At 40.1% G+C, this 26,863-nt stretch overlaps 1 protein-coding gene across 3 annotated transcripts in view; it reads right to left on the bottom strand.

Annotated features, from left to right (window-relative positions):
* STAG1 (STAG1 cohesin complex component) overlaps nucleotides 1–26,863 on the bottom strand; it is a 201,555-nt gene that overhangs the window by 127,638 nt on the left and 47,054 nt on the right. For 2 of the 3 annotated variants that reach the window (XM_087964870.1, XM_026687465.2), the window contains exon 2: nucleotides 17,495–17,613. In XM_087964870.1, coding sequence (XP_087820996.1) covers nucleotides 17,495–17,523 — 29 coding nt within the window. In that variant the 5' untranslated portion in view covers nucleotides 17,524–17,613. Of the gene's footprint in view, nucleotides 1–17,494; nucleotides 17,614–23,071; nucleotides 23,093–26,863 lie in introns of those variants that run through there. The other variant, XM_087964871.1, reaches the window with a different exon arrangement.

Genomic DNA, 26,863 nt, shown 5'->3' with positions numbered 1-26,863 from the left:
TTTACACATAACTGCAGGCAGTGAACATATTCAACACACTTTCCTCCTTCTATTTTCTCCACAACAACCCCGTGAGGTGAGTTGGTCTGAGAGTTTTGTAATCTTTGCAGATTATGTCTTTTGCTGTAAGAGGTAACTGAGTAAATGCCAGAAAAATCCTAGCTGAACTTTATATGGGCTTGATCAGTCACATTAATTGATGGCAGGTGTGGACTGACTACTATTTAACATCAGTTTGAATGTGATTAGTTCTGAACACAGCTACATTCTTACTTATAAGGTGTGTACACTTATGCAACCCCATTATTGTACATTTTAATTGTTATTAACTTGTACAGCTTATATAAAAAGTGGAAAAAATTCTGAAGTGGTTTATCTTGGTCTCATTTTTTACATATCAAAAGCTTTTCATTTTAATAGTGGTGTATAGAATTTTCATATCCACTGTATATTCAAGCTATTTTTAATAATTATTGTATTTTCTGTTCTGTTTAACTTTATTTTTTTTCTAATAAGTTTTTTATTTTTTCTTATTTCAATAAACAAATTATGTGAACAGCGTGGTACCAGTTATATATATATAACCAGTTAAAGTTATATTTTCCCATTGTTATGCAATATTTCAATGTCTTATTTTTGTATCAATCAAATTCCACATGTCATTCCTTTTTCTACAATAAAATGTTAATATGCATTATTACATTTAACTATTATATGTCTTAACTAATAATACATCCATGTATGTTAAATCATAATCTTTTTTAACCATTCCCTTGTCTCATTTTCAAGTTGTCTACTCTTACCTCTAACTTTCTCCCAAAAGAGTCTCCCGTCAATTCCAATTCCTGTTTAACTTCCCTCAATACTCTCCCCTTGGTTTATTTCATCAATCATTCTCATTTTTATTTTTATATCCTTTTTGTTATTTCTTTCTTTTTGTTGTTTTGTCTGTTCTGCTTTTCCAGCTATTCTTTCAGTTGACTCCTCCTCTTCCTGAACCTCCTGCTTTCTTTTTGTCATTTGTGTCTCAACTTCCCACTCTACATCAATGCTTTGAATTTTTATTTGTATTTTATTCAAAATCTCCTCAAATCCTCCTCAAAGTGTCTTTTAGATCCTGAATTTCTGATGCAATTTCTTTCCAGATTCCACTCATCTTTGTTTTTGTTTCTTTTTGTCCAATATACAACAATCTTTTATTCAAGCCAACATCACTTTTCAAACAAAAGATTCACTGTTCATTATCCAAGAGTCCTTATATCCCAAAATTAATCGATCTGTTCTTTTAATTGATCCAATTGATCACAAGTCCCTCTACCAATTGAGTCATATGTTGCAGCTTTCAGGGGTCTTTTAATAATAAAGTTCACTTATTTTTTTATTTTTAATTCTCCATCAGACAGGTCTTCCAAAACTTTGGGAGTGTGTTGTATCTTCCTTTGATAGCAGGTGGGACTCTTAGATCAATTTTCACTTTGTCTTGTTTCTCTTATTAAACTTTACTGATGCATTTCAAAAGTAAATATATTGTTAGCTGAATTCAGCATTTTAAAATGCCTATCCACAGCCAGTATCTGTTCATTGTAAAAATCTAATTTTTTGTATTTTTAATAATTTTTTCATTTTCTTCCTTTAATTCCTTTCCCTTCCATATATTAACTCCAGTGCTCCAGCAATTAACTCCAGTGTTAGGTCGCCACCCCTTTAAGGATAATTATGAAATCTCTCTTTTCTGAATGTTCATGTTGGGATTACTCTTTAAATAAAAAGGATTGTTTTCACCCACTTCCAGGATTTAAATAAAAAAATCCTTTAAATAAAAAGCATTGTTCTCATCCAGTCACTAACTCCGCTCCAGCACTCTTCTTCTGTGTTAAGCTGTCTCTGGCTATGTCTTTTCTTCACCAATGTGGCATAGAGCAGTGGTTGCTAAGTGGTGGGCCGTGAGAAAATTTTGGCGGGCCGCAGAGAAATGCCCCCCCAAAAGCAATTAATCCAGGCTGCGCAGGAACACAAGGCTGCACCACCCACATGGCCCACCCACCCACTGGCCCCCACCCTTCGGCCGAATGCAAACCTTCTCGAGTAAAGCCACACGAGCTGGAACTGGAAAAAGAGACCAATGGTGGGGGAGGGAAATCCTCTCTAGGATGGCTTGTTGACAGTGGGAAAAGTCGGTCCCATATTCCAGAGCTGCAGTAGTCACAGGACTGGCACTTTGACCATCCTTGGAGCAGCTCCGGGATGACCAAAGGGCCAGTCTTGTGACTATTGCAGCTCTGCAATATGGGACTGGTCCATGGTGGGGTTGGAAATCTCCCCATCGGCTAGGACGAGGTAATGGTGCTGTTGCAGGAAGAGGGGGGCATAATTAAACCACCATATATCTGTTCCAAGATGACGCTTGTAGCCAAATTCCCCGCTCGGTCGTTGTTCTGGAAAGACGTGACTCGGGGATAAAGGGGCTTTCCTCTGTGTGAGCAGGCGAGTCAGCAGGGCACTGCCCAAACTGATGCCTGGGGCTCAAAGGCCCTCTTCCTCCGGCCTTGGGAGGGCCGCTGCTTCCTGCCCTGTCCTCCTTCGGGTAAACCCAGCCAGGCGCCACGTGTTGGGGTGTCTGATAGCGGACAAGAAAATGCTGCGCCCTCCCCCACTTCCTGCAGGGCCTGCTGGTGAAGCATCCCTCTCATGCACCTGTTGCTGCAGTTGGGTGCGTGAGGGAAACATGCTTCACGTGGGGGAGGGAGACACACTCCGCACCCATTGTGCTGAGCCAAAGGGCACTGGTGGGCAGGGGAACAGCTGCAGCCAGCTGGTAAAGTGGTGATGCTGGTGGGTGGACTGATGTGTGCAGGGAGGGGAGTGTGTGGGAGATGGCAGCATCAGAACCCTCCCTGGCTCTTCCCTGAAGTGCCTCGCACCAGTCGAATTCCCTGCCCTGAATGCTGCCACTGCTGCTTCCCACCTTGCTTGGAATGGTTGCGGCGGCACTTCGGACAGGACGGTGGCAGCAGTGTGGGGTAAGCTAGTGAGGCTTCCCAGAATTCTCCCTGGTTCTTCCCTGAAGTGCCTCATACCAGCCGAATCCCCTGCCCTGAATGCTGCCGCCACCGCTCCCCACCTTGCTCGGGACATTTCCCAGGGACAGGAGTTTGGCCAAGCTATCTGCCAAATCATCTCTCTCTTTCTCTCTCTCGAGAAGCGCTCGCAGAGAGAAACAGCCGAAGTCACTCTCATCTCTCAAGAGCCCGGCTGAAGTTGCCCGCACTGCTTCTGCGAGTGCTCCTCAATAGAGAGAGACAATTTCCAACACCAGGTGGTAGCGAGGAGGGGAAGCTAAGGAGGCTTTGACCAGGGACGCACACAGAGCTAAGTAGAGATTTCTAATGAAAATATGAAGGAACTGCAGAAAAGTCATGGAGTACTTGACTCAAGCACTGTGTGCTTACATACTTCATATTCTTAATGTATAATCTATATTGAAAGAATGAGAACATTTTGACCAGCAATGCACATTATTTTATTCATATTCATTTTAATTTTCTTTCTGCAGGCTAAAATTGATATAAACAATTACTAAAATAATTGAATAATTCAAAATAATAGAAATTTCAATGAACAATGTCTACAGAATTGATTATGGGCTTTTTAATGCAATAATGGCATTTTTTTCTTATGGTAACAAGAAATATTTCCTTATTAAGTCTCTAGAACAACTGTTAGTTGTAGAATGTAAATCTTAAATTCTCCCACAAAGAAGACAATGTACCATTTCAAATTATAACCAAACACTGGCACGATACTGACAATGGGGGATGACCATGTCATCTAAAGGAAAATTTTCTCTGCCAAAAATCATAGATCAAAAAAATTCTTATTCTAGCTTTGAGAATATTTCATTGTCAGAATAAAGAAGAAAGAACAATGAGTTTTCTTATCCTAGATTTGATCCTTACAGAAATGTTGAACGGGTTAAAGAAGTGAAAGCAACTGAAAGTGACATCCTTGAGTTTGAGATATTCAGAATATTATGTATGAAAAGTAAAGAGGGGAAAGGAAATAAAGAAATATCTGGCTTGTATACTAGATTTCATGAGCATATTTAAATGAAAGGCATGTCAGAGGCAATGCCTTGAAAACTGAAAGTGGTTATCTAGGAAAGATGGAAAATTCTGGAAAAAGCAACAACTACAGGTTCAATTGCAAACAATTCCTAACAGAACAAAAATGGGAGACATATAAATGTAGTCAATTGTTGAAAAAAGAAGAGAGACAAAAAGGCATTTAAGCAAAGGAAAAAAAGGAGGGTAATCAGAAACGGAAACTGTAGGGAGTGCTAAAACTCAGAACAAACTAAATCTTGTAATAATGCTCAACTCAACAAAAAGGCTTTTGGGAAGGTGTATTAAAAACAAAAGAAAAGGAAAAAAGACTTTTGTGAGGAAAAAAATGTGAACTATAATGGAGAGGATGAACATCTTAACTCAGAAAGAAAACAAAACCTTAGCTAGCCATCATTGTGCCACTAGTGGAAGGAGGGAGTTGTAACCCAGGATAAACAATGAGAGGATGAAAGAATGGAGTCTATTCCAGTGAGTTCAAGTCTCTGGGGTCAGATGAATGACATCCAGCATACTGAAGAAAATAATGAAAATTAATGCAGAACAGTAATCTTTCAGAATTTATGGAGAAATGGTAAGTTTCCTGAAAACTGCGAGGATTCAAGAAACTACAGATCTGTCACCTTGACATCTATTTTGGGCAAATAATCATCCTCAGGAAGATTATTGAACATCGTGTTTCTTAGCACTTGGATAGGAATGTAGCAATTGACAAGAACCAGTGTATATCATTTGAGACTAATTTTATCTCCTTTTTTTTTTCAAGAGTGAAAAGCTTAATAGACTGGGGTAATGCTGTGAACATACTGTATCTTGCCTTCAGGAAACCATCCGACAAAGTCTCATAATATCCTAATTCATAAAATGATAAAATACTATCTAGGTCAGGGGTCCCCAACCTTTGGTCTGTGGACTGGCGCGTGCCAGAAACTGGTCCACGCAAACAAGCAAAGCCCCATCTTTGGGATGCAGGCATCATGTGAAACCACACCCCCATCGATCCACACAAAAACCTCTCCATGGAACTCTGGTAGTCCATGGACCACTGGTAGTCCATGAGAAAATTTTGGTAGTCTGCGGCGTACCCGGATGGAGCTGCTCCAGGATGACCAATGGGCCAGTCCTGTGACTAGAGTTCTGGATATGGAAATGGCCAGGCAGCTTTGGTGGGGCTGGAAATCGCCGCCGTAGAGGGAGTAACGTGCAACTTGCAACTTTGCAGGAGGTGCAAGGAGCAGCACAGCCCTCGCCAGCCAGGACGAGGTAATTGTTGTTATTACAGGTAGGGGTGGCGGCGCAGTTGGGGGCCGAAGCGTGACTTCCTCTCCACCCCAAAACACTGGCTGGCCTGGCTGAGAGAGGAGAGAGAGAGAGAGAAGGAGACTGAGACAGAGAGAGAGACAGAGAAGGGGGAGAGGGAGAGAGAGAGAGAAAGAGATATCCCGGTGTTTTGTTTTCTGCGGCAAACGGGTCCAAATGGCTCTGAGTGTTTAAGGTTGCAGAAACAGTGGCCAAGCCAAGTGCCTGAAGGACCCCGTCCTGTCACTGGGAGTCTAGGCACTTCAGCAAGAGGCATGCTGGATTCATATTAATGGTACGCAGGATTTAAAATTATGAATTTAGTGGTCCCTGAGGTCCGAACGGTTGGAGACCCCGATCTAGATGATACAACTGCTAGATAGACTTAACATTAGCTGAATTATCACCTCAGAATATATTCATAAATGGCTTAATATCAGCTTGGAGAAAAAATTGAGTGGAATGCCACAGGACTTAATCTTGAATAATGTATCGTTCAACATTTTAATAATTACCTGGATGAAGAGAGTTGAGGAGATGATTATCAATTTTTGAGATGATAGAAATATAAACTCCAGTAACTAATGCTCAGAGGCTAAAAGATTAGAAAGATACAAATATGATTTAACAATGGGCCAAAATGAATGGGGTGAAATTTAATGACTAATGTAATGACTTGTATCATAGGAAGAAAAAAATGAGGAAAAAAAGGCACAAGTTTTGGATCATGGATAGTTTGGCTTTGCAAAAGTACAAATAAAAAATAACATAATGTTCTTTCAGTAACAAGTTCCTGCCATCAACTCTTGGCAAAATAGAGGTCTTCTTATTTTAGCAGCAAATCAACTCCTTTATCACGTTTACTTATTTTATGTCAATAGAAAACTGCTGTTTGATTTTCCTTGTAGTATGAATTTTACTGAGTCATATCCCACAATTGAAATGGGCATTGTTTATCTGAACGCCACTTTTCCTTGTTAGGCAAGATAGGTCAGTATGGGTGTTACTCCTCTTTAGCTGCTTAGGTCTGAGACTATGTAAAGGGCTTATTAGCCTAGTTCTGCCCACTCTGGGTAACTCCTCCCCAGTTCTGCGAAGTCATTTTGACAAACCGAATTGCCTCTAAGAAAGGGAAAAAACAACAAGAATGTTATCAGAAAACCACCACCCCCATAAGTCTCTTGGGCAGATTACTTCCCAAAGGGTGGGGCTGACCTGTCTTGCCTAACAAGGAAAAATGGTGTTCAGGTAAACAACACCCATTTTCCCTTGTAAGTTGCGACAGGTCAGGATGGGACATACCAAAGCAGGGTTGTCCTCGGGAGGGTAAAATCGGTCCTGGCCTCTATGGTCTGAAATGACCTGTTGCAGGACCCATCGTCCAAACATCGCATCCACCAAAGCGAAGGAGTCCAGCCAGTAGTGGCAGGTGAAAGGTGAAGGGGACGTCCACTGGCTGTTCTGCAGACCTCCTCTACTGATATCTGCGATGCCCAAGCTGCCATAGTCACCGCACTGTGAGTGGAATGCGCCTTGATGCCCCTAGATACCGTAAGGGGCCGACTGGAAGAGGCTCGAGCTATACATGCCTTGATCCAGCTACTTACCTTGGATGGAGTCACCTTTCCTCCCAATGTCGAAGGTTGGAAGGAACAAAAAGAGAGATTCCGTCCTGAGGAATTCAGCAGTCAGTTAGATAGAAATCTTTAAGGCTCTGCGTACATCCTAAGTGTGTCAAGCCTTCTCCAACTCATGGACCAGATGGGGACAAATCCGGGAGAACTAATTCCTGAGCTCTGTGGAAGGAGGTGTTGACCTTAGGAATAAAGCTTGGGTCCAAGCGTAAAACCACCCAGTGGGGATGGAAGAGACAGAGATCAGGACGAACCAAGAGGGCGACCAACTCTCCTCACCGAAGTAACTGCCACCAAGAATGCCACTTTCAGTGTAAGAAGGTGCAGGCTGGACTTGTCTGAGTGGCTGAAACGGAGGACCGGCAAGGGACTGCAGGACCTTGGGCCAATCCCAAGTAGGGTACCTATGTACCATAGGAAGACAAAGGTTGGTAGCACCTCTGAGGAACTTACGGGCAGCAGGGTGCTGAGACATATCTTCTAATTTCCCACAAGTCAGCACTATGAAATAGTCGTCATTTGCCTGTGATGTGTGTTGGGTGCAAAACCCATATCCAGGCCGGCCTGTAGGAATTCCAGAACAGTAGCCACCGAGGCTTGCAGAAGTGACATGTGAGCCTTGGCACACCAATCAGAAAAGGATTGCCATAAAGCCTCATAAATACAGATGGTCGAGGGTCTCCTGGAGGCCTGAATGGTTTTAATCACCTTGTTGGAGCGGTGGGCGCCTTTTAAGATGCCCCACCCAATCGCCAAACTGCCAGATGTAGCCAGTGGGTCTCCGAGTGAAGAAGAGACATCCTCCTCCGAAATCCGCCAAGGGTGAGCCACTGAGAGGCCCATCAAATCAGCGAGCCACAGCCGACGAGGCCAATAGGGAACCACTAAAATATCACATCGGCTTACTCCAACAAGATTTGTCAAAAAACCGCCAAAAGCAGTAGCAATGGAGGAAAGGCGTACAATAAGCCTGGAGGCCAGCTGCAATGCAAGGCGTTGGTTCCTTCTGTCCCCGGGCGAAGCATCTAGTGAAAAAACCTGGGCCAATGGGCATGGGGGGGATGGAAAACCAATCTACCCCTGGCAATCCAAATCTGAACGTAATTTGATGAAATAGAGAGGGATATAAACTTATTTTGGTGAGATCAATGGAGGTCCTGCTAAGCCAGACTGCCTGCGCATTATCCCAGCCAGAGATGAATTCAGCTCTGAGAGACAGAGGGAGCCACTCAGCTTATCTGCCCAGGGTGTTTGCTTCTGTCATAATCGATAAGGACCTGGTGCCCCCTTGGCTGTTGATGTGGCTTGTGTGGCAACATTGACTGACATGACAAGAACATGAGACCCAGAAAGCTGATGCATAAACTGTCTAAGGCCAAACTGATGGCTCTGAGGTCTAACCAATTGAAGTTATGGGCCTGATCCTCCACAGACCATAAGCCTTGGGCCCCGAGGGAAGCCAGGTGAGCCCCCCAACCTGACAAGGAAACATCTGTCGAGAGGTCCCCACCTTAAAGGATTGTCCTATGGACATAGCTCCAGAAAGCCACCAAAGGAAGGAAAGAAAAAGGTGCTTAGGCAGCTTCACTGTCCGAGGGGAATGACACGACCCCAACCTCTGATGAGGCAACAAGAACCACTGCAGGGACCTGGCATGAAGTCTGGCCCAGGGGACAATGCCAATACAGGAAAGCATTTTTCCCCAAAAGGAGAGATAAATGGGCGAAAGGGACAGAATGCTTACTCTGAATGCCCCTAATTATCCCCTGCAGGCTGTCCCACCATTCCTGTGAAAGGAAAACCTGACACACTCCTGTGCCAATAATGGCCCCCAAATGAAGGAGTCGAGTAGAAGGAGTGAAATGGCTCTTATTCCTATTAATGGAAAAAACCCAGACCTACAGAACCAAATTGTGAACTGCAGATCTTGCTGAATCCTTTGAAAGGAAGAAGACATGATTAATATCATTTAAATAACACTGCAAATGCACCAGGAAGGACGAAGTGGTGCTGGTAGAGGAGCCAAATTTTGGTGAAACTCTAGGGGCGGAAGACAACCCAAGGGAAGGGCTCTATATTGAAAGTGACGCCCCTAGTAACAAAACCTTAAAACTGTAATAAGCATCTGACATCTCTGGAAGTCCCCCTGCTCTCTAGAAAGGAAGAAGAGAGTGCATCTTAAAACACCTGTACACAACATATCATTGAGTCGTTTCAGGTCAATAATAGTTCTCCACACCTCCTCCGACGTCATGGGAATATGAAAATCCTGAAGTAGAACCCCATCCCCTGTTCGACTAGGGAACCTCTTGAATGGCCCTGAGCTCCAGCGAATGCTAGATAGCTGAGTCTATCAGACTCCTTCTCCCTGCAAGCCTAGATACTGGGCAGGAGATAAGGAACCTCGGAGGAGTGGAGTAGAATTCCAGAGAAAAACCTGATCTAACCATGGAGAAAACCAGGTGTTAGAAGTAAAACATTCCCATAGGTCCGCAAACCAAGCTAATCAGCCTCCAATGGGAATAGACTGGATATTAGCACCGGCGACGGTACGGGCGACTTCTTCCTCCTCAAAAGGGCCGATTTGCAGCAACTGCTGCTTGCCCTTGCCTGAACAATCCGGAGGAGGTTTCAGACATTGGTAAGAGGTGGAAGCTGGAACTTGTTTCCCCTCTGAACCAAGGCCGTTTGAAGTATAGGAGCAGCCTGAAGCTCTGTCCTTTTGAGAAGCGAATCCTTGAGTTTGACCAAAAAGGGCTCTAGGACCTCGCCAAAAAGTTTATCCCCTTGGATGGGGGTACACGCCAACTTCCATTTCCTTCTGCCATCCGCTTGCCAGTTGTGCAGTCAGGATATGCACCTGTCCGCCACTGAGGAAGCAATGGCTGAGGTGGCGAACCTGGTCCCATGCAGGGTGAGATCAACTGTGAATTCCTTGGCTGCCATGATCTATTGATCCTGGAGGGCTCAGACATATGTGTAGGAATTCTATTCTGCAATTGTTTCAGCCACTTGAGCGACGTCCTGTGAAGAACGATGCTGCAGTAGAAGCCTTGACCGCCTAGGCAGCCACCAGATGGGATCTTTGGAGTGATTTCTCCATCTCCTCGGCCTTAAGGACATCCTCCGGGTCTGACGAGGAGGAGGCCAAGGCTGCCTCTGGAGCCTTCACTATGGGAACTTGGAGCGTCTTGATGAGTTCAGGCCCCCTGTAGAAGAAAGAACCTGTGGCCTGAAGCCAGGGGACTGGGTCCTGAGGCTGGTGATTCAAGTTGTGTCTGAATAACCCTCAGGAACAGTCTAGGAGATGGGACCACTTCTTTCCTTACCTCTGGCTCGTCAAGAGAACATCCAACTCCCCAGGAGGAAGGGAGGCAGCTACCTCAATATCCGCATCCCACAGGGTGGCCGTGTTACTTGCCTGGAACAACCAGGCACTGAATGAGGTGAGTTTGAACAACCTGTAAACGTTGGAATCTCGTGGGAGGCTTCATCCGTCGACCTGTTAGATTCCGGCTTGTCAGGTTCCCCCACCAAGGATGGAGCCACTGAGGAAGCAGGAGCGTAGTCAACCGCCAAAACAGAAACTGGTTCCTGGAAAAGGAACCTCTTTCCAATAGAAGAGCTGCTCGAACCCAAGACCATCTCTCTGATAAATCAGAAGCTGCAGAAGAATGTCAGGTCACTCTCTGCATGCTTCAATGTGTGAAGGGTGAAGGATGTGTGTTTGTGTTTATTTTTATGGTCATGGTCATGATGTGCACTGAAGATGGTGTTTGATTTCGTTGTACGAGGTGCAATGACAATAAAAGTAAACTAAAGTGAGATGTCCGGATGGCCACATCAAGCAGAATTTGCAGGTGACCGGGACATCTGATTCAGAAGGCTCAGCTGGTCTGAATCCAGCAGCAGTAGGAAGAAAGGAGGATTCCACCGCTTGTCCACTGCACCCACGCTCATGCCAATCAGGGGACCAAGTCTGGATGCCAGTTCTAGAAGAAGGTTCAGGCTCCTCCAATCCACTTCACTGATGAGCGATGCTGGAGAAGTAGCACTTGAAGTCATTATGTGGGTAGAGGTCTGACACCTTAGCTATCTGCTTCTCTATGGCCTGACGGTGCCTGGAAGCATCCTTCTCTGCTTTAGAAGTCTTCTTCACGAGCTGCTTTCCCTTGGTAGAAGCAGCAGGAGCTACTCTTTGAGGCTTGGCAGCCTTGGAGGCTCTGGTTTCCCGTGGGGCTTCAGCCAACTTGGAACAGCTAGGCCTATTTTGGATGGAAAGTCCTGTGCAAGGAGGAGAGCACACAAAGGGATTTATAATGTACTTCAGAGGATATCTTCTGCATCCCCATTCCAACCACCACTCTCTTCTGCCCTATGTAACTTCAGAAGGATGTTTTAACACTTCCTACTGGGACTCATACCCTCCTGGGCCTAATAGGGCAAATATACACCAGGCCCGGCTGGAAGCCCAGGGGCCCTGGTCTACCTCGGGATAGGGAAACCAATCCCTCCCCAATCCCCCTACCCTTCAAACTCAGCAGCAAACAGGAACCGGGCATGGTGGAGACAAAGGTGCAGGAGTGGCAGGAAGAAGAAGAAGGCCTGGCCTCTGCAAAATGGCCACCACCAGCCTGGGATCTCCAAAATGGCCACCTCTGGCCACGAAGCTTTTCAATTGGCCGCTTCTGGTCACGAGGCTCCTCCTTCCTGTGGAAAGTTGAAGCTTCACTGCTCTGCAGTGGCAGAGGAAGCTCCAAAAGCAGTTGCTCGACCACGTGGCTGCTTTCTTCACTGCGGGAGTTGCGATCGGCCCTTCAGCTCTCCAGAAAGCCATCTGGAAGAGAAAACAGCTTCCTCTTCGTCGCAGAGAGGCCCAAGCGGTTCCTGCAGCTCTGTTAAGAGGGCGGAAGCCTCTGCCCTTGAAGAAATGGCCGTCTGGTTGAACGTACTTTATCTTCGCCCTGGAGGGCCAAAACGGGCCCCCATAGCCCTTGCAGCTTGCTCCCGATCACCAGAGCAGCCCGCAGCTGTTAGGCGGCCCCGATAACCAGCTGAGAAGCGGAGCCGCCAATTTTAAAAGGGAATGCTGCTAGAGGCTTTTTTCCCCTTTTGAATAAATTTTCCCTTGCAAAGCTGCCTTTGGCAAAAAAAAATAGCCCAAAGGCAGGAGAGGTAAAATTTGTGTCCTACTTTAGCTAAGGACTGAGTAGAACTGGAAGGAGTTACCCAGAGTGGGCAGAGCTAGGCTAATAAGCCTTTTACACAGACTCAGTCCTGAGCAGCTAAAGAGGAGTAACATCCATCCTGACCTGTTGCAGCCTTACAAAGGAAAATTTACACTACCAGAAATTTGAAAATTCTGCTTGCAAAAAACACAAAAAAATGATCTTCAAAGAAAATAATGCCAGGGCTGGATTGGAATGTATATTATATGTTCTAACAGCAAGGTAATTGACAATCACATTAAACAGAATACCAATACAGATCATATTCTTCAGTTTTTTCTGTACTAGTTCTTAGTACCTTCTATTTTGCCCTTAGCAATTACTTTACTAATCTTAAACCAGTTTTTAATAAAATTTTATGGAAATCTGTACTTCAGAAAACGAAAAATACAAGATAGGAAAGTATGTATCTGTCTCGCACTGAATTTCATTAAAATTCAACTAGGAACAAATATGAATCTATGAAAATGTCAACAGAATTCAAAATTACCATAGTGTAACTAACCATTATCCAGCTGACGTATATTTAAACTGGTGTGTTCTAGTCGTTCCCTTAGGCATGAGGTTAGGTGGATGATTCTGGGATGGTCACTCTTTCTCAGCTCAGGGAAGAAGGCAATGGCAAATCACTTCTGAAAATGCTTCCAAGAAAAATAGAGGGACTTGCCCAGGTAGTCACTAAGAATCAACAGAGTCAAAAAGACAAAAACAAAACCCCCACCCTCCAAAAAAAACCCGTCGGCCCTGGTGATTTGTTTATGTCCAATTTGTCTATAAGACCTACCATTTCTTCTCTCGTCATCTTTTTATTTATTTGTAAAATTTATCAGCTGCCCATCTTATCAGCAGCAACTTTGAGCAGCTTACAATATTATATGACTCGGTTCATCCAATTTCCTTCCTGGAACAGGATCTACTTGAAATATATAATGGGGGATAAGGTGTGGCATCCAGTGTCCTGTTTGACTTTTAAATTGTTTGACTGTTTTATTTGATTGTTTGTTTGATTGCTTGACTTTGTAAAACTCCTAGAGAAGTCCAGGAAACGAAGCTGAAAGGGATCAAGACATAGAAGGAATGGCAGAACCCGGGGACAGAGTTAAAAGAGGGATCAGCATACAATCCCTATGTAGCCACACACGGACTAAATCCATCTCTCACCCACCCCTGGAATTCCATTGACCCTTACCTAACTTCAAGCAGGTGATCACACTTAGTTGAGAAGATTCCTATGCATAGGCATTTAATATAAATCAGTGTAATTAGATCTTCATGCGTGAACCCCGTCTTAATCTTTATTGTGTAAGCAGACTTAGATACTATTTGGTCTAATTATGCCTGTCTGTAATTCTTTAAATTTTCCCTATAGATGTTAATCTGTTCCTTTATGTTGCTGCACTCTTATGTAGAAATATACTTTTAACTACTAAATATTTATTTATTTACCAACTGATATAGAGATGCTTCATAAGTAAGTTTGCCCTGCAGGTCTTTCAGGCCTGGAACAGATGGCTGGTTCTATAATCTGAATACACTGGGGATTATACATGTGCAATGACTGTATGATTAGAGAACTGCTATCTGGATTATGAGGCAAAAAGTCTTATACTACTTCTTTTCTTTGCTCTTTTTCTTACTTTTGCTGCTATTAGTTTAATCAACATTCTACATTTAGGATTCAACCCCCATTTTCCATTTTTCTATTATTACATTTGGGGAGCATAGTTTTGGCTTGTTTTTTTGCTTGTCAAGTTTTTATTTCTTTTTCAATTACAGAATACTTGTTTTTCTCATCACAATAAGCTCCTTTACTATAGGATGTTATCAGTTTTATATGCATTATTTTCTCCTAATATGGCACTGACTGTATGATGTGCTAGTGACATCTATTCTTTCCTATGCTTTTATCTGTCAACAATGGAAGTGACTGTAGATCCTCTCTTATCTTTAAGCATTTCAGATTCCTGTTTCCAGGGATCCTTGCAGTATCTACATAGAGTATGCACTGAGGTTCATGCTGCTGAAACTGAAAGCAAATTACTTTCAGACCAACATTATGTAAGAGTTGTAAATTTATAATGCCAAATCAGGATTTCTTTCAATATTGTATATATCAGTCAGGCACAAAGTCTAATCAATATTGTAGAAGGAAAAAGTAATTGTGATTTGTTTTAATATTAGTATTCTCCAAGTGCTCAGATGAAATGGGAAAGCAGACAAATAAGAAAGGAATAAACCAGGATACTGGTTTTTAAAATATTAAAACAGTTAAAATAAATCACAATTCATTGTAGTTTTGCTGTAAAAAAATCTTTCATGCAATACATTTTCAATCATATAAACTTAGAAACAAACTACTGAATCCAGCTTTAGTAAATCATATAACTGGAAGCAGAATATTTCTGAGAGTTTTTATAGATATTTTCTATAAATCTGGGAAATCTGGACCTGGGATAGGCAGATGTGGCTATTTGATGGTGTTACAGATATCATTGCAAGATGTAAACTGTTCCAAGTAAAGCTGCCTTTTGCAACTCACTGATGATGAATTTGTTAATGCCAGTGGTGTTCAAATGGTGCTTCATGTTTTTGGGGATTGCATCCAAGGATCCTGTTAATTAATATTCGTATTACTTTTGCTTTCTTTTACAAAAGTTGTTCTATTTCTATTGCAGGTCTTTGTATTTCTTTTAATCTTCTCCAGTTCTTTTACTTCTATTCTGCTGTTTTCAGGTACTGTCACGTCTATTATCTAGATTTTTTTATCTTTCTTGTTGACAATCGTCAACAAGGATATTATGTGGCAGGTTTAAATTCTATCTGTTTGAATTCTAAAGTCCCAGAGCACTTTAGCTTCCTCATTTCCATCACTTTCTCTATTTTAATGAACTCACCAGTTCTTGCTTGCCAGCAAATGATTTTCCAACGCACCACTGTTGCTACTTTATCATGTCATTGTTGTCAGTAAAGAGTCTTAACTCCATTTTTCACCAGATGCCTAGGAACTCCAACACCTACTGCTGTCCTTGATGACCCTTTAACAACTGAGCCAGTATACATTTGTGTAACTTACATCTCACCATATTTTTTATGGGAGAAACATTCTTTGTCTGACTCTTCTAATGAGATTTGTCCAATATATATACATCATCATCCTCAGAGTATGTAAGTCTCACAACTACAGCAAGTTGAGATTTGTTTTTAAAGACTGTTTTAGACCAGGGTGTCTATCTAGTTTTATATTTTAATTTTATTAAGATTTTTTTGGTTTTGCCCAGAGTCCATTTGAAACAGACAGCTCAGAAAATAATAATAATAATAATAATAATAATAATAATAATAATCATCATCATCATCATCATCATCATCATCATCATCATCATCATCATCATCACTATCATCTTAGGCATTCCCATCAAAACATGTATTTTACCATCTCAATAAGAATACTTCTTGGCTGAAATGATTACTATTTGTCCAAATTCTTCCCAATAAATTACACCTATTCAGATTAAGGTTCAATGTGTATGTAGTATTAAGCTTCAGATTCTGTTACTTAGCACAGCATCCTACAGATACTAATTTGAAGTTGAATTAACTTTTAATAACATTTGCTTTATCACAATTAAAATATACTTTTGTTTAAAACTCTTCACAGAAAAGCCACGAGCAGTAGCAATATTTTACTAATAGGTACATTTTAAAAAAGCGTTATAAAATCAACTCATGTATCTAATGTGATTCATAACCCTGCCAACAGTTTTGATATTTTAAGTTTCAGGCTCTCTATAATAATCTATTTAAATTAAGTATCTAAATATCTAAGATACTTTTAATTTATTTTGAATTATTTCATACTTTATAGTAAAAGGTTCAATAATAAGAATAAGAATAAGAACAATAAGAATATTAATATTAGATATTTGTAATTAGCATAATAAAAATTGAGCAACTTAAAACACATATGGTTTATTTCCAAGTGTATAGCTACCAAATGTCTACGATAACTTGTTTTGCTTCACCCAGTTGAAAACTAGTTCCATCCATTTAACAATCCTAAATCAACTTACCAAATAACCACAATGTTTTTATTAGGAATAATTCCAGAAAATATCAATGAAGAAAATCACAACAGCCACAAGAACAAATCAGGCACAACACTAGAAAAAATTAAACTTTGGCAATAATATACGATTGGGAGACCAAACCCGGAGCATATGCAGCAATGGCAAACATGGCAGTATTCATTCAAATAAAAGCCTAAATATTGTAAATTCAAGCAGGAATGACTCCCTTATGTATGACACATCATACAACAAGGCAAATTCAGACAACTGGAATATAGGTTTTAAGAAAACAATAATCAAATCAATCAAAAACAATAATGAAATTAAAGAGATACAACTAATAATCTCCAATGTTTAGTGTGATCAGCAGTTGGGGAAATAAATGAAGGGAATGGGAAGTATCAAAAGTTTTCTTTCAGAATATTTTTACTTAAATTTCACAAGCGATTGTTTGTATTTTACATTGCTTTTCTATCTTTACTATCTTCAGTATTGTGCAATTTCTATTTAAATAATATTGATGAAATAACTAAGTTTAAAAAGCTAATTTTAATATATTGTGAGAAAAAACTCACAATATATTTATTAAAAATCAGATTTATTTTTTTTGATATTAAGCATTCATTAACTTTTCTCCCCAATGATAGCATGTTTCATGTTGATACATGACCATATAACCTTTTCACTTTTACTGTATGACCTCAGAAGATAATTGTCTTAAATCAGTAAAATACCACCAATTCTTAGAACTTTATTCTAAAATTGTACTTAGAGATTCCCTAAAAATAGTTTTTCAGTATATATTTTATCACAGTGTACATTTCTGCCTGTATCTGTATGAGAGGATACAATTACCAAAAACATTCATTTCAATATTTCAATATTTTTAATATGAGCTTGTGCTCATATTAAAATAGTTTTTAAAAAAGATTCCATTACTGGAATTAGAAAAAGGACATTTAAAGAGGGATTTGAATATCATTTTTAAACTTCCCAATATTAATTTCAACCACATAGTACTTATAAAACTGTAAGCAAATATATAAAGATGTTGTTACAAATCCTATTTTTTTACAAGGATATTCTTGATCACCAATAATTTACTATATAGATTGTTGTGATTTACTTATAAAATTAATACTCACTGTAACACTGGTAACTCTGAAGTAATCATTTTGTTGCACACTATGACCTGCTAATATAATCAAAAAGATATCTTGTAGATGTATCTGTCAATGTCTTCGTAATTATTTTCAAATCCAACCTATAAATAAAACAAATATTAATTAAACATAAATCTGAAGTTAAAGATAAGATCCAAAACAACCAAAATCTAAAAAATCTGGAGAAGAAAGGTTTCTCAATCAGAATGATTTAGTGTTTGGATTGTTCAAAATCAAAAAGGAGCATTCAAGCCAATTTAGATTACATTCCAATCAAACAATAGGTACTGTAATTTACAGTCATGTGAAAAAGAAAGTACACTGTTTTTGAATTCTATGGTTTTACATATCAGGACATAGTAAAAGTCATCTGGTCCTTAGAAGTTATTAAAAGCAGGTAAATATAGCCTCAAATGAACAACACACAACATATACACCATGTCATCATTTCTTTTACAAAAAGAAAGACAAAACAGAGTAGTCATGTGTGAAAAACTAAGTACACCCTTACTGCTTCCATAGGTATGAAGAGGTTAAGTAGCAGCCAGGTGTTGATAATCAAGTTCAACTGATCATCAGCAAGTGTGACTACCTCTATAAAAGTCAAAGTTTTGGAGTCATCAGCAAGTGTGATTACCTCTATAAAAGTCAAAGTTTTGGAGTTTGCTGGTCTCGAGCATTGAGGTGTGTGTTAACTCAATGCCAAAGAGTAAAGAATCAGCAATGATCTTGGAGAAGCAATCATTGCTGACCAACAATCTGGAAAAGGTTATAGGCCATTTCCAAACAATTTAAAGTCAATTATTCTGCAGTGAGGAAGATTATTCAAAAGTGGAAAACATTCGAGACAGTTGGCAATCTTCTCAGAAGTGGACATTCCAGCAAATCCAAGCTCAAACCGTGCAATGCTAAAAAAAATTACAAAACATCCAAGTGTTACTTCTCAGACTCTACAGGCCTCAGAGTTAGCATGTTATATGTTAAAGTTCATGACAGTAAATCAGTAAATCAGAAAAAGACCAATTGGAAGAGTTGCCTGGAGAAATCCTCATCTCTCTAAACATGGCAGCACAGCTCGATTTGCAAGGTTGCACCTGAACAAATCAGAAGATTTCTGGAATACTATCCTTTGGACCAATGAGACCGAAGTGGAGAAGTTTGGACATAATGTGCAGTGCTACGTTTGACGAAAACCAAGCACAGCATATCAGCACAAACATCTTATATCAACTGTCAAGCACAGTGGAGGAGGGGTGATGATTTGGGCTTGTTTTGCAGCCACAGGACCTGGGCATCTTACAGTCATTGAGTCAACCATGAACTCCTCTGAATATCAAGGTATTCTAGAGTCAAATGTGAGGCCATCTGTTCGACAGCTAAAGTTTGGCCAACAATGGGTCATGAAACAGGACAATGATCCCAAGCAAACAACCAAATCTACAACACAATAGCTAGAAATGAAAAGAATCAAGAAGTTACAATGGCCCAGTCAATGTCCAGACCTCAACCTGATTGAAATCCTGTGGCCCAACCTCAAGAGAGCTATGCAAATGCCTGCAAACTTCAACAAACCAAAGCAATGTTATAAAGAAGAATGGGGTAAAATCCCCCTATAACTATGTGAGAAACGGATAAATTCATACAGAAAACTATTGCTTAGTTATTGCTACTAAAGGTAGTTCTATTGAATCATAAGATGTACTTAGTTCTTCACACATGGCATTTCCATTTTGGCTTTCTTTTTGTAAAATAAATGATGACATGGTGCAATATGTCATATGTTGTTCATCTGAGATTGTATTTACCTACTTTTAAAAACTGATAAGGACCAGATGATTATGTCCTGATACATAAAACCATAGAACTGAAAGAGGGTGTAATTTCTCTTTCACATGACTACATCACTATAATATAACCTAGACATTATTTCATGCATAACTATTTAATTCATTTATTATTTGTGTCATGCCCTTGTCAGAGTCTGAATCTGAGGAGGAAGCCAAACAGCTGACAGGGAATGGGAGTGTGAATCCATTGGCTGTGGAAGAAACTGGGGACAGGCAGTCTGGCTGGGCAGAGCAGGGGAGAGATAGAACAAGGAGTTCAGAGGAAGAACCAGGCCCACCCCCTCTTCATCCTAGGGCAGAACGGAGGAACGGAGAAGAGAGCAATGTGGATTGTGTGGCTTACAGGGGAGGAAAGGACCCCAATTCCCTTCATTATCCACAGCTGGGAAGACAGTTGATAAGAAAGGCAGGCTGCGTGCATGCCTGCCCACAAACTTGCACAAATGGAGCTGCATGCACATGTGTGCTTGCCTGCCGTTCTCATGGAACCATCTCTCCCCCAACACTGCAAAACCCGAAAGTATGGGGAAGTCTGCCTTAGTTGCCTCCTGTTTGGATTACTGCAATATGCTTTACATGGGTCTGCCTTTGAAGACCATCCAGAAGCTGCAACAGATCCAGAATGCAGCGACATGCACAATTTTAGGTGTTCTGTGATTCACCTGGCTTCTGTACTCTCTTTCTTCACATATACACATATACTACTCCAAAACTGACTAGGGCATTCTCTTGGGAGTTGTGTTTGACCCCAATTGTGTTTCTTTTCCCTTTAGGAGAACAAGCATGACTCATTTCCTTTCTCCTGCTTTTAATTATTGTTTGCATAGCTTTTAACTTATTTCTTTGGGGGTGGGGTTAGAATCAAATTCAAAAGAGATATTTAAGGAGACTCTTTAAAGAAAAAAAGCATCAATAGAATACGCAAGCTGAATGAAGATAAGATGGAAATTTAATTATCAATAATATTCAAAACTAGGAATATGTATAGTTATTATCCGACCTTTTCAATTACGTGTGTGTGTGTGTGTTCCCAAACCGTGTGTGTGTGTGTGTGTGTGTGTGGTTTGGGAACAAGTTCCCAAACTATCTATCTATCTATCTATCTATCTATCTATCTATCTATCTATCTATCTATCTATCTATCATCTATCTATCTATCTATGGATGGATAGTTTGGGAACTTCTATGTTTAAATGAACAATTCTGCTGATCTACAATTTATCAGAAACCAATACTATCACATTGAAATTAAAGTAATTTTTTTTGTTTGTGGTATGAATTCCACTTAGAACTAACCATCTATTTTATAGCTTCTATATTTCTCTTTTCTTCATCAGGCATATTAGTGTGCATTAACAGCCAGATCATATACAACATTGCTTGTGACCTACTCGAAAGTTGCTATAGCAACCACTGCTTTCAGCAATACATGTTATGCATTTTAAGTACCATCAGAGTGAGTATAACATGCCTGTCATTAACAAGCATAGCTTATAATAGCTCAAAATAAAATATTCACCAAAAGGAAGTATAGTTTGTGATAGAAAAATCATTTAGTTTAATATCTAACTTAAATTATCTTAAGAATATCTACCTAGAATCAAAAATAAAACATTGTATTGGATATAAAAGTCACTTGTGATGGAATATCAACTAGTAGTGAAATTAGAAACTGCAGGTAAACAGCTTGAAATCGAACTCTGAAAGGAAAACAACTACAGTGGTAGTATACTACAAATAATAGTAAATAACAAGGAAGAATTTGCCTCTACAAATTGTTAGGCTTACATGTTCACTCTTCCCATGACCAGCAAACAGAACACTAGGCATTTGTGCAATTCCAGGCTTCCTTAATTAAACTCTATTAAACTACAAGAACAACCTAATATTTATAGTTAGTTGGCTAAACATAGTAACGTTTTTCCTAACCATGAGAGAGGAAAGAAGCTGTGCTCAAGCTTGATATCTCACATAGAACCATTTCTATGTATAACCATAATCATTTAAAAATATAAACACATTAATTAGTACTATAATAGAAGTTGGGGGTGGCATTTTACTGCCACAATTACGTTTAAAAACTGCCAAATTGAAGAAAGAGGGGGTTTGAGTCTACCAGACATGAAATTGTATTTTGATGCATGCTGTCTGACCTGGTCAAAAGAATGGGTGAGCCTTCAGAATAAGACGTTACTTGACTTAGAGGGCCATAAATTAAGGTTTGGATAGCATGGCTATTTATGGTATGATAAAAGTAAAGTTAATGTTGATTTTAATAATCATTTTGTTAGACGTGCCATACTATAAGTTTGGAATATAAAACAAGGCTCTCTACGAAGTTGCCTCTTTGGGTGGCACCCCAAGGAGCTTTATTTAGAAAAGAAATGGTGGCAAAGCCAAACTGGGTGATGTATGCTAAAATTTTATCTTTCAACTCTGGTGACCCAATATTAAAGCAGAGGAAAGAACTTGAATCAGAAGGTTATATTTGCCATTGGGTTTACTTATCAACAACTGAAAGAAAGATTTAAATTGGATAAAAAGTGCTATGGATTTAACTTTGTTAAAAATGAATTGGAAAACTTTACTAATGAAAACAATGAACATATTATTGCTAAGATCTATAAAATGTTATTGAAACTCAATTTGGAAAATGATAATGTAAAGCATTGTATGATTCAATGGGGGATATAATATGATGCTTGAACAATGGGAAAATATGTGGACAAAGGGTTTTAAATTTACATTAAATTATAATCTAAAAGAAAATCTCAGTAATATGATGCTTAGCTGTTATTTAACACCAAATAAGTTAGTTAAAATGTATGAAGGTATGTAAAATGAATGTTGGAAGTGATGGGACTTTTTATCATATATGGTGGATATGTGATAAAGCAAAACAAATTTAGAGTATGATTCATATTTTAATACTGAAAATTTTGAAAATGAAGATAGAGATGAAACCAGAATTTTTCCTTTTGGGCCTAATGTTAAAAGACCTGGAGAAAAAAAATAGAACTTTGTTACTATATACATTGACAGCAGCAAGATTTTTGTATGCACAAAAATGGAAAGACATTTCGATTCCCAGGAGACTCTTTAAAGAAAAAAAGCATCAATAGAATATGCAAGCTGAATGAAGATTGGACGAATGGCTGCAGAAGTTGATGGGAGTTGGCTGAAATGGCAAAATTGACTATTTTGATTAAAGAAAATAATGTAAGTTCTTTTTTTCCCCACATGGAGACTGCTTCTGAACTTTGTGCTTCAAGTGGAAAAGAATGAAAGTCTGATTTTGGGTTTCACTGATTAGACTGATAGATCCTTACAGAAATAGCTAGTTTATATTATGAAAAAAAACAAAAAGTTGTGATTGATGTTAATGTCTTATTTTACTGCAACAGAGAGAGTTGAAAGTCAATGTTTCTTTTTCCTAATCCTTCCTCACTTCTCTTCCCCCCTTCCTCCCCAGTTTTCCTATTTACTTTTGTATTTTGTATCTTATTTTATCTTACAACTCAATAAAAATGTAAAAGTGAAAAAAACCTGTCAAATTGTTGCTATTTGACAACTGCTCAAAATGAATCCTCTAGCTCCAAGGAAACTGATGCACCTAATCTGTCAATATTTTTCATGTCTAGGAAGAAGAACAATGCTCTCAATTAATATTATATTAGCTTGCTCTGTCAGGAGTGGTGTTAGGGCCACTTACTGTTAGCTTGTTTGGCAGTTCCTTGATTGGGGTATTGTTTACTTCTTGATTGTTGATCTGATGTAATCTTGATGTTAATCTATGCCCATAAGGATGTTGATTGCTGGTGGGGAAGAGTTTTGATCTGTTATCTTTTTGGTTTGTTGATTGTCTGTTTGCACAGTACTGATGTCCAATTTGTCAGAATGCCAGGCTTCTGAGAATTCTCTAGTGTTTTGGGAGTTGATTTGGTCAAGGATAGTCACAGCTTCCCAGTTGAAACTATGGTTAATCTGTCCATATGTTATGAAAATAAAAGAGTTCATCATGTTTTTTGACAGCTAGTTGATGCTCATTAATACATTCTGTTAGTCCATTCAACCCAAGGCTTTGGAATTTGGGCCTTCTGGTTGACAAGGTTCTTCAACCTTTAGCATTGTCCCAAGATGGACCTGGTGCACAATTGGAGGTCTTCATCAGGACCAAAGAACCAAGAACAGCACGTGGAGTTGCATCTGAGTAATTTCTTGTTTTCCTACAAAAAAATCTTACAAGACTAAAGCAATTATCTGCCCTATAATTTCTTGCAAACTGCTGGGGGGAGGGGGTTCCATCTTACTTTTTTCCTGCCTACCAGACATTCCAAGCTATGCTGTCTCTTAGCCCTCTGGGAAAGAGTTCTTTCCTTTTGCCACTCCATCAAGTTCTCTTGGTTTCATAATTCTTGCTAGAAGAGCAGATGGCAGCCTTGGTTAGGAGGGCCTTTGCACAGCTTTAGGTGATACACCAGTTGTATCCATTTCTGGACTGGGAGGCTTTGCTCACAATCATCATGCCCTTATGACCTCTCATTTGGATTATTGCAATGCTGTGGTAGAATGTAGTCTAGAGGCTTCCCAGAGGGCACAGGAGTTTGAAAAGTCTAGAGGCAGAATGAGGATTAAAATGGTCTCTCCCTAGCAGTTGGTAACATTATATCTATAGTTCTCAAATACTGGCTTTAGCCTGGCAAGATTCTGTCTGTAGGTAAAGAATAATGAAGAAACTACATAGGAGTAACTCCATGTGTTATTCCTTGGAGTTTGCCATCAATCTTCCCAGTAAGGAGAAAAAAATTAAGAATGGCAACAGGTCTGCAGGAAGCATCCACCCCTCCACAGTTTCAGACCACATTCCACCAAAAACATGGGTCTGCCCTTGAAAAGCACTTGGAAGTTTCAACGTGTAAAAAATGCCTGGGGCCTCAAGTGTACAAAGGGCCTCATTTTCTGGTTATATTGATACTTAGGATGGCATTAGAATGAAAATGACGTGCATTTGAATGAAAATGAAGTGGGACAAGGTTGCATCTTGGCCCCTACATTATTTATCATCTATCTTAGTGAGCTGGAGATGAGATTACTTCAGGTTGAGGGCCATTGTCTAACACTGTGTAAAAGGAATGATTGTGCTTTATTATGTGCAAATGATGCTGTTCTTCTTTCATTTATTAGATTGGGCCTGAAATACCTTCTTGAGGCGCTAAGTAAGTATTGCTGAGAAAATCAATTATCCAGAGTTCTAAACTGTGTTCAAATTCTGTTATTCTGTTGGAAACAGGGCAAAACCCTTTGATAACAAAAGTTTGGGTAAGCACTATAAAGTTTTCATTACAGATTTTTTTTTAAACAAGGGAGAAAATCCCAAATGAATCCTTTGTCAATAGGTGGTTCAACCAAGTAACTCAAAAGATTAATCAAATTTGCATTGATCAAGATTATTTATTCTCTAGGGATATGACATTAGCAATTCATTGTATCAAAGACAAATCAGTATAGGAAATAATAGCTAAAGTCAAAGTATCATGTTAATCTGCAACATTTGGAAATAATTATAGATGTATTTTTCACCTCCCTAAATATCTCAATAGCTTATATTTTAGTAAATACAGAATAGCCTTTTCAAAAGTCAGATTAAATGTGTTTCGATTGAATATGCTATGTGGTAGATTTTTTTACAATTCCCATCTCTCAAATATTTGTCTCTATAATGGTACTAATCCTGAAACAGATCCTATTTTATTACACGGTGAATTTTATAAGAGTCTTCAGCAGGAGGTTATCTGAACTATTTTAAAATCTAAACCAGGAAGAGATATTTTTGAGCATATAAAAAATTTACTTGCACGTGAAAATCCTAAGATTAGAGTGCCAACAGCCAGATTTTTAACTATAGCTATAAAACAGGGCTCTAATAACAAATCAATGAGCTAGGGCTTAAAATCAATTATGTAAAATTTATTAAATATTTACTTGTTAAACTGGTTTATCCAGTGTCAATTTAGATTATATTAGTAACTTAGTCTTAGGCCTTCTGGATATAAATAAAATAGATATAATTTTAATCAGCTGCCATATATTTTTGTACTATATTGTAATCTGTTTTGTTTTTTAACTGTCATGAGCAACTACATAAATTAAATATAAAATATTTATTTCATATATATATAGTATTGTATTTAGTATTTAAATATTGTACACATGGATTAAAATGAAATTATATCCAAATAATTTAGTAATATCAACTGATGAAAAGGGAAAGGAAAGAATATTGAGAAAGCATCAAGGGTTTCTTTTAGCACAGTGGTTCCCAAAGTGGGCGGTACCACCCCCTGGGGGGCGGTGGGATGCCTTAGGGGGGCACTAAGAGGCAAGGGGGCCGGCAGGGGGGGCGCTAAGAGGCGGCAGGGGGGCGTTCGAGGCCCTGCAGGGTCACCCCATTGACTGTTGCACCGCTCCGGAGCCAGCGCCTCGAATGCGGCAGCTCCGATGCACTGCATTGTAATGGGCTCCAGGAAGAGGAGGAGGGGATGGAGTAAAGTGCACTAAATTTGAGTGTGCTGCACAGGTACTGCAAGAGCAGCAAACAGCCATGGAGTTGGCTGTGGTGGGGCCTGCAGGGTGCGCACGAGAGGAGAAGGAGGGGAGAGGGAGGGAGGAAGCCTCCGCCACGGCTTGCGCTCATTCCTCAGCTAACCTGGATTTCCAAAAACTCGCCAAGAAGTCCTACATGCTCTGCTTGGAGTTCTTCGCTATCCTTTTTTCTTCCTTCCTTTTGGAAATCTGGGCTAGCTGAGGAACGAGCAGAAGCTGCAGTGTAGGCTTCCCTCCTCCGCTTCCTCCTCCTCTCATTCTTCAGCCAGCCCAGATTTCCAAAAGGAAGAAAGAAAAGGCGACAGCAAAGAGCCCCAAGGAGAGCATGCAGAGTGAGAAGAGACACAGACAGGGAGAGGGGGGGAGGGAGGGAGGGAGAGAGATTTGGCTCAATTCAGCTCTGTCTGCTCCCCTCTCTTTGTCTTTGCCCAGTTTTGCAAGGATTCAGCAGCAATCTAAGGCAGCAACCTCGTAGAAATGTGAGGTAACAGCCTGACTGTCACTCCTTTTGGAATGCAAGGTTTATTTTTGTATCTTTCCAGAGACAGAAAGAACATGGCCAAATTTCCTTACAGTTATTCCCTGGGTGTGGGAATTGGGAAGGGGGTGGGGAGTGGGGGAGAAGGAGGGAGGAAGAGGCATAGAGAGAGAGAAAGAAAGTTAGAGGAGAGAGAGAAGGAGAGGGAGAGAGAAAGAGAGAGAAGGAGGAAAGGAGGGACATAGAGGGAGAAAGATAGAGATGGGAGAGGGAGGGAGACGAGAGAGAGAGAGAGAGAGAGAGAGAGGGAGGGAGGGAGGGAGGGAGGGAGGAGAGGGAGAGAGAGAGAGAGAGAGAGAGGAAGAGAAACCTGTTCCCCATAGAAAACACAGAAAACCACAAAACCTGGGGGGGGGGGTTAAT

The sequence above is a fragment of the Notechis scutatus genome, chromosome 4 (assembly GCF_049901735.1).
Source record: "Notechis scutatus isolate UNSWTSFEM ecotype Mainland chromosome 4, rNotScu1.2, whole genome shotgun sequence".
NCBI lineage: Eukaryota > Metazoa > Chordata > Lepidosauria > Squamata > Elapidae > Notechis > Notechis scutatus.
This window is presented reverse-complemented; position numbering and strand designations above follow the sequence as displayed.